The sequence below is a fragment of the Lacerta agilis genome, chromosome 10 (genome assembly GCF_009819535.1).
Source record: "Lacerta agilis isolate rLacAgi1 chromosome 10, rLacAgi1.pri, whole genome shotgun sequence".
Taxonomy (NCBI): Eukaryota; Metazoa; Chordata; class Lepidosauria; order Squamata; family Lacertidae; genus Lacerta; species Lacerta agilis.
Window position 1 is genome coordinate 51,149,482 of NC_046321.1, and position 9,025 is coordinate 51,158,506.

The following is a 9,025-nucleotide window of genomic DNA, read 5'->3' on the forward strand; positions in this document are numbered from 1 at the left end:
TAAAATGTGTGTCTTAGGGTAGAAACCTATTTGGAAATGCACACATGGAGGTCAAATGCATATTTAAATATATATTATTGGATATATTAATTATGTATCTAAATAAAGATTTTCATGCTGATATTAAAAATGGAGCTTATTGCAGAAACAGAACAGAAAATACTTAGAGATGAACACATGTAAAATCAACACTGACTGGAATTAGGTTGATCAATCCCTAGTTAAAAACAAATGATAATCATTATAGAATACAATTAAGTACCATTTTTAATTTCAATATGTCTTGTACAGTTCTAACTGTTCCTTCAAAAAGTAAGGAGTCAAGTCTTTTAAATTTTATTTATGCCGATTTTAAGCACGGGGAAAGTTAGTTTTAAGCTATAAATATTTGTTAGAAAAATCACTATGAAAGGATTTCCAGCAAACTTTGGTTACTTGTAAGAGAAGTAACTATAGTTTGTGATCTTCTCTGGTTAGAATATGTTTAGGTGATTTTTTTTCCTTTAGTGCTCATTAAAGTGAGGCTCAGAATAGTACTGCCTGGAGTTGAACTTAGTTCAGACAGGTTCTGTTTCAATTCCCCCACAGACCACTGCCACGGTACCTCTGCCCTGACCTCTGGCATTCTGCTATTTTAGTCCTGGGATTCTTCTAAGGAGAGACTGACAAGAGTACCAAGTTACACAGGGGTTAATTGAAATGGCTAGGTGTCCACTGGAAACTTAACTGAAAGTAAATCTACTCTAACTTCCGTTGATGCGAGTTCCTTTTGTTTCACGCCAATATAAATTCTCTCTACTAAAGTTTAGCATCCTGCTTACTCTCCAGTACATCCTCACAACTAATCTTCTGTGTTCTCTACCTTGCCTTAACAATGTTACCTATGGCTTACAAATGCGAATCTTATTGCAATTGATATTTCTGCAAATATAATTTGATCTGTGTGTGGATATCTGTTTAGCTAGCGCTTGGTTTATTTAAAAAGGGCGGCAGGAACTAGCCTGTTCTGAAGACACCTAAACACCTTTTTCCTAATTCCAACACATAAGCAAGCTGGCTATTATTGCTTCACATTCTCAGAGTCATTCATTCATTTGTGACTTCAGTTGCCTTTGACATTCCCAAACAGATTCTGGAGGTTCCAGTGATTCCAGATTCTGGAGGGTGGCTCAAATCTGGCAATGTGCTTATCAGATGTTATTTATAGAAACATTTTCCAAGTTTATGACCTTGTTTTTGCAAATAGCACCACTTCAGCCTCCTCATGCCAACATTCTCCTTCAGTTGGGAAAACATCTAGCAAGAATCATTGGGTTTTCAGTAACATTGACATCTAGCAAAATAACATATTAAATGAATAAGGTTCAACTCCTCAGCTTGTTTACTTCCGAATAGACCCATTATAGTTGTAGCTCTATTCCAGAATATGTATTGTAGATAGTTATACTGTAACAAGCTGTATGGATACCTTCTCATGACAAGAATCAACCTGTCATAGACATGAACTTCAGAAAATGTCCTCAATTTCCCAATTGTTCCCAGAAAATAATGAATCTGCAGACTTGAGGTGATATCTAATTAAGTTATATTCAGAGTTGACCCACTGAAATCTTGGGTGAAAGTCTGCTCAGAAATAAGGTCCCATTGAGCTCAGTGGTGAAGGCTGCTTTAGAGCTATTCCAATAAAGCTGCTGCTTTTCTCTTGATCCCCACTTGATTCTTCTCAGATTCCATGGGTATGTTGCTCTATGTGGGGCTGATATGGGCTTTTCTCAAGAGCCAGTCTTCCTTCAGGACTTGATACCTTATCAGTCTTATCACTTCTGGTCTTGTCACACAGACACCCACAAATAATTAAGGGGTGGGCTTTTGAAAAAGCGATCCCACATATGTGACATTGAAAACAGCAGAGCTGAGTTGAGATTGTTAGATATATGAAGCCAAATTTATGTTTCATTATACAGTGGTACCTCTGGTTACGTACTTAATTCGTTCCGGAGGTCTGTTCTTAACCTGAAACCGTTCTTACCCTGAGGTACCACTTTAGCTAATGGGGCCTCCCGCTGCCGCCAGCGTGCGATTTCTGTTCTCATCCTGAGGTAAAGTTCTTAACCCAAGGTACTACTTCCAGGTTAGCGGAGTCTGTAACCCGAAGTGTTTGTAAAACGAGGTACCACTGTAAAGCCAAAACATATTTAGGTATATTGGAAATATTACACTTTAGTTGTGCCCTTTTCAGGATGAACTCAAGGCAGAATACAACCCAGTCCACTTATCATCACAAAAAAACAATTGCAATAGCTTAGGTTGAGAGGCAAAGTGTAAGTCCATATTCACCCACTGAGCTTCATGCTTGAGAAGGAACTTGAAGCCAAGTCTGCCCTTTCCAAGCTTAGCACTGTATCCATTAGCCATTGGACTATATTGGCCCTCAATCAACTTGTTAAATAGATGACAGCATAAAAGGGCCATTTGAGCCTATTATGCTTCTTAAAGTCAGCTTTCTCTGGAGTCCACTGCAAGCAAAGCTACAAGTAGATCAGTGTGGTTCTATTAAGAGGGTTCTGGGCATTTGCTTGCTGGAGAGAAGCTACAAAAGTTTGTTGTTTGCGCATAATTGTACTGGCACATTTAGTTTCTTGGCATTATATTGCATTTCAGCATTATACAACATTATATATTAAGTTTTGCTTTAATACTATAAGTCTTCTGTAGTTGTGTTTATCTCTATTGTCACTTGCTTTGCTAGCATTGCCATTTAAGGGATGTAGTGCAGCTGTCAAATTTCTTGTCAGTAAAGATTTATGACTCCAACATGCATCACACATACATGAGTATACAAAGTATTGCATACTGGGGGCAATAGTTTTTCATCCATACCTATGTTTCATCTGTCTGCATGTTTTAGTCATTTTTACTTAAAAACCGATACCAAATTTATTAGATTCAAAATCACCCTGCCATATTTATTTGGAAATCTGTGAATAATTTAGATTTGTATCACATTAACCCTCCAACTGCTAAGATCTTAATTGCAATAATAAATCATAGGCATAGTTTAAAAATATCTGTAAAGTGCAGGCCAGACTTCTGTGATGTGTCACACAGCAAATTAATACATCAATTAACTTTCTATCTGTTTACTGTAATTTCGAGATCAGTCATTAGACCATGATTAACCAAAAATAAAATAAAAAATAAACTCTTTTACACAGCTGGTTGTTCTTGAAGCATTACACTGGCGATCACTGCAACACTTTCTACAGATATCTAATTCAGCTTTGGAAATTGCTAATTCTTTGTCACAGTGTTTTCATTGTGGCAAGGCGTTCCACAGCTCAGCTTTCCTCAAGCAGATATTTGTTATGTAAGTACAGTACTGTGACTCGGCCTCCCCATTTTAGGCAGAATTTGGTGATCCAGAGGCTCTAAGTGGAAAAGGCTTCTTCTTTTATTGTTTTAACTTCCTAACCCCAGTGCTATTTTTCTAGAAAAATAGGTTCTGTAACTCACCCTGAACGCCTCCCTTGTTCTCTTAGAATGGCAATGGAACCCACCTGAGAGGTGCCGGAACTGAGTTCCAGCAATTTCAGGCTGAAAAAAAGCCCTGCCTACCCACATATGCCTCTAAAAGTATTTTTACTCAACCCCAGTTAATTTCTTCTCACACTATCCTTTCATACTAAACTTGTACTTCACCTCTGCCCTACCCCCAGCTGTAAATTTCTTTAATCCATCCTCTCTGGTCCTTTTGCATGCACATCTTCTGCTTATAACATCACTCTTCTCTTAGCCCCTTCCTTTCTATTCCCAGATTGTCTGTTAGTTAATAATAATAGCAGTAGTAGTAAATATTAAACATTTACCTCTCTAATTTCTTTCAGTGCCACCTCTGGCCCTTCCCCTCAGCAATCAGGGAGGCTGCATTGCTCACCAGGCTTCCCAATACTGAGTGTTACTGCTGTTTACTGAGAGATGGAGGGGCAAGGGATTGAGGGTGGGTGATGCAGGCATAGTGGTGCAGCCAATCCGGTACCATTATAGTGGTACCTTGGGTTAAAAACTTAATTCGTTCTGGAGGTCTGTTCTTAACCTGAGGTACCACTTTAGCTAATGGGGCCTCCCACCACCGTGCCGCCGCCGCCGCTGAATTTCTGTTCTCATCCTAAAGCAAAGTTCTTAACCCAAGGTACTATTTCTGAGTTAGCGGAGTCTATAACCTGAAGTGTCTGTAACCTGAAGCATCTGTAACTCGAGGTACCACTGTACAGTGTTCTCCCTACCATATTGCCTTTCTCCCTCTCAGTAACCAGGGAAGTCGGGTGAGTAATGCTGCAGCGGTTGCCACTGTGCTCAAGACTATGATTGGCTTAATATTTCTCCCTAGAAAGCCACATATAAATTACTAAATATACTGCTGTATAATACCTGACCTCTTGAATCATTTCAGGTCAAAACAATCTCCATTGCTATAGAAAAAAAACCTTCTGACATCACTGCCATCAGTCCTAGCCAGCATAGCCAGCAGTCAGTGATGACAGACACTGGAGTCCAACAACATCTAGAGGGCCACATGTTTTCCATCCCCACTATGAAGTAGATATTATGATCATTATTGGCATTTAGAGATGTCTTTGCAATATTGCATAGTTCCTGGCATAGTTACCTAAGAGCGGCAATTGAACTCATGGTTTTAGGCCTGCTTGAAGATAATGGTGTGAGAAGCCAATGAGGGAATATGTTGAAATAATGTAGAATTCCTATTTAGGCATGTTGTAGCGCTACAGTTCTCACAGGTGAGACATGAGAGGAATAATACGGTATATAGAATAAATGTGGGATCTTTCTTGACACATGCACATTTTCATACACCTCCTATCTGTGTCACATAGCCCAGTGATGATACAGAGGTTTGTAACTAACTTAAGTTCTACTCAGTCTAGACACATTGAAATTAATGGACTTAAATTAGTCATGGCCATGAGTTTCAATGGGAATCCAATGTGTAGAACTAGCATTGGATACAACTCAGAATCTCCATTTGCCTAATTCAAACTAGGGGCCTTTGTACACAGCCGTTAGTGACACTTCCACAACTCAAAACTCCATTAATGTCCACTCAGTGGTGTTCTGTGGCTGTTTGGTAGAAGAAACAGCTTCTGTCATTCCCTGTTACCATTGCAGTTTTTGACCATTGGATGAGAGGGCAATCCTGTTGTGTCTGTTGCTTCTTAGGTTGAGTTGCTTGAATTAGCTTGTCTATGACTACCTCTCTGGTAAATGAAAACTCCCTTTCTCTATTAATAACTAGGCCGGGCTGGGGGCAAAAAGTAAGGTTCAGGAGATTTATAACAGCCTCCTAATGTTGTGTTGTTTTTATTCTGTCTTCTTTTACTAGGCACCTTAATAATGAACATGCATTGGATGACAGAAGCACTGCTCAGTGTCGGGTGCAAATGCAGGTGGTCCAGCAATTAGAAATACAGGTTTGGGAAAATCTTTTAGAAATCTTTTACTTCCTTAAAGAAATATGATTTGTTCTGAATTGATTATTATTAATTAGAATTCATAATTTACTATTACTTATAAGTTCTGACTTATTGTTTTATAAATTTATTTTATAAATTATAACAATCATACACAGACTGTTAGTGTTTGGGAGCATATCCCTTTTCACATTATCACTTTTGTCATATGGTGGCTCTCCCGATGGTGCTTTTTTTGTCAACTGTGAGCACTAGCTATCCACAGCACAAATGACACAAACCCTCTCAGAAGTTACCCAAAGTATATATTCTGTAAAGGTTGCTAACTTTAAGTGCAACAAGGAAAGATTTGGGGCAGGTGAGAGCTGAGTAGACTGGACAGTAGACCAGTCAGTAGCCTAAACTTAGGAAGAATTTGGATGACTTTGGGGGGAAGTTAGATTGCCCAAATTTCAGGAATGTCAGACAAAACTTCAGACAAATTTCAGATCTCTGCAATTTCCTGCCTTAAATATGCTTAAGGTGGTCTGGCAAAACTAGGTTTAATAATTTCACCTGTGTAGCACAGGCCAAAAAATAGTGGCACATTTAAATGTAATTCGTCTAATTATAATTTGTAAGTTTACCTCCTCCCATACAACTTCTAAGGTCCACCAAAAATATCCTCTTAATGAGGCTATCTGTATGGCACATTCCGATGGCAAGGGCTGCCCTCAGTGACTTCCTTGTAACACGACTCACTGAAATCTAAGCCACAAGCATTATAACGCCTGTCTATTTGGACTCGCCTTTAAGTTCACAGCCAAGTGGGAAACTGACTATTTTACTGGTGGGGAGCTTGCTTTAGTTACCTATCCCAAACCTTTGGAGAGGGTGAGTGCTCTCTCTCTCTCTGTATACATATACATATGTACACAGAGACATTTGAAATTACTGCATATGTTTCTCTTTTGTACTTGTTTCTGGGTCTAACAGAAAATGTAAGCCTTCATCTTTATGAATTTGGCTGAAGAACAAGTTTTAAAGATTAAGCTTTGAGATTTGACTGTCAGAGGGATATTGATTGTTTTTAGTGTATTCAAATTAACCTTTCTAGAATACTGCTCTTAACGTCTTTATCTTTGTGCATGATACTTTTTTGTCTTTGTTATTATGGTATGTATTTTTATATTGTAAACCGCCATGTGATCTTCAGATAAAGGGCAGGAATTTTAAGAAATAAATTGATGGTGGTGTTGGTGATAGTTTTGGGAAGTTTTTAAAAACTTACATGATTATTCATTTCTATGTTTTCAATAACTGGGTGCTCTTGGAATCTGAAACTATAAAGATTCTTCTGTTGAGTGCTATGAAAAATCAATTGAGAACTGATTAAAACAAAACAAAACAAAAGGTGTGTGTGTGTTTGTGTGTGTGTGTGTGTGTGTGTGTGTAAATAACCCTGATACGTTTTCTGAAGCATGTTGAAAGGTTTCTTAAGCAGCTGTTTACCATTTATAAAGGTTCCGCTGTGATGCGAAAGGCCGAACAGAGTTTCTGCTTGCAGGGTGACCAATTATGAGTCCCCCCCCCTTTTGTGTGACTGATAGAAAAGTAAGGTCCATCAGTTGTAATGAGACCCAGTGCAGTGTAGATGTCGACTTAGTGGCAGAGTTCAGCATTTCACACTGCCTGGTCCCTGTCACTCTATTGAATTAGATTGATGATGGCAGATTGCAGGGGGCACTAACTGGACCTCGGTGGGAATGGATGAAGTGTGCAGACAATCCTGGCAGGCACTGTGCTACAAGGACCCCTTCACCCCTTCACAGTTGTTGGCACTAGTCCATTGCTATCAGTGTCCACAGAAATTTTTAAAGAGACACTATGGGCCGTCTAATTTATGGTCCTGGTAACTTGTTACTGTCGAGGCAATGGTGACCTCAATTCTCTTATTGACAAAAAGATGAAGTATTATTTGTTTTCCCTGACCTTTTAAACATGAGGAGGAAAGCTATAGGTGGGCCTCTCCCCCGCCCCGACCCCCAGAATTGCCAAAGTTGCCTTTCTTTGTACATACGTTGCTACTGACATATAAGGATTTGATATGCAGCACCCATTACCCTACAACAGCCTCCAATGATAAGATGTAGCAGACGAAATAAAATAGCTGTATTAGTCATTTCTAAAATGCTTCTGATCTCACTCTTTCTTTAACAGCTTTCTAAAGAACGGGAACGTCTTCAGGCAATGATGACCCACTTGCACATGCGACCCTCGGAGCCCAAGCCATCTCCAAAACCTGTAAGTGCATATTGCTTTATAAACAGTAAATAGGCCCGTGAATGTAACAGACTAAGAAAATGAACAATTTAGTGACAGTTGGAAAACAATGAGTGTGATGAAAAATATGGCAATAAAATGAAGGTAAAATGCAATAGCTTGTCAAATTGTATGTTTCTTTAAAAGTAATGCTATCTTTTACAAAATCTATCCAATCTGCGCCATAGGTGACACTAAACAAAGTACACCTATAAGTGCACAAATCACTGCCTTGCTGCCGAAGCTAGAAAGAATATCTTCTTTGAGATAGTCTTACAGATATTAAAAAGAAAGCTATTTTGAAAAAGTTGAAGTTCAGTTGACTCAGTAGTAGTAAAGGGGGAAAGTTAGAGGGGTAATTCAGTATAGATCAGTCACAAGGGTACACATACAAAAATGATTTTTTTGTGGTTAACTCTTCCACTTAATATATAAATTCCCAAACATTGCTGTTTTTGTTTGTGTCAGTAAAAACATTGATATAGGCAGGTGACGCCTTCACCTGGCACCGATACTTGCAAGGTCTCCACTTTTAACTTAATCTCGTGAGCTATGACACTGTGTTACTTGTCTATGCTTGGAAACAGAAGGCTATATGGTAACTTTTCATAAACAGCCAATTTAAACACCTGAGTATTGCAAATACATGCTATGCCATTCTTTCATAAGGATACTTGAGAGCTTGAAGGGTCCAAGTCTGCAAAACTCAGAAAATGTAGGTGAAAGCAATAAGATATTTTTAAAAAACACATTTGTATATCACACCCCGTTAATGATCCATTAAAGGACGGAATAGTCTGTCTCTTGTGCTTCTAGAGCTGTGAACTTCAAAGATTTTTGTAGGAGGTTCTACTTTGCAACTTGATGAGTGAAAAAGAGTTGGCATTTGTTAATCTTCCACTTCAGGGTTTCACAGGCTGGGTACATTTTTTTAAAAAAATTGCAAATAGGAGTCTTAACTAAAATTCCTGCTTTTTTACCACCTTGTTTCCTTCCATAAATTGCTTATTGCCCTCTGTGCAAGTTTAGAGTTTAGCATTTCACATGTACACTATTTAAATATTTCCACTTTCCCCCCATTTTTTTTTTACTATTCTTAAGCATAATTCTCCTATTCTTAAGCATCTTGACTTGAGTTCCAAATGGTTGTTAACTGTGTAGAAGATGCTTTGCAGAATTCATTTGCATTACCTAATGATTTTAACCCCAAATGAGCTGAAGTCACTCCAGATTTTGGG

The 9,025-nt window shown here is 38.5% G+C and overlaps 1 protein-coding gene across 7 annotated transcripts in view; it reads left to right on the forward strand.

Annotated features, from left to right (window-relative positions):
- FOXP2 (forkhead box P2) overlaps positions 1–9,025 on the forward strand; it is a 334,810-nt gene that overhangs the window by 292,319 nt on the left and 33,466 nt on the right. For all 7 annotated transcript variants that reach the window (XM_033163382.1, XM_033163377.1, XM_033163379.1 and 4 more), the window contains 2 exons: positions 5,399–5,486; positions 7,686–7,769. In XM_033163382.1, the coding sequence (XP_033019273.1) occupies positions 5,399–5,486; positions 7,686–7,769 (172 nt within the window). The remainder of the gene's footprint in view (positions 1–5,398; positions 5,487–7,685; positions 7,770–9,025) is intronic.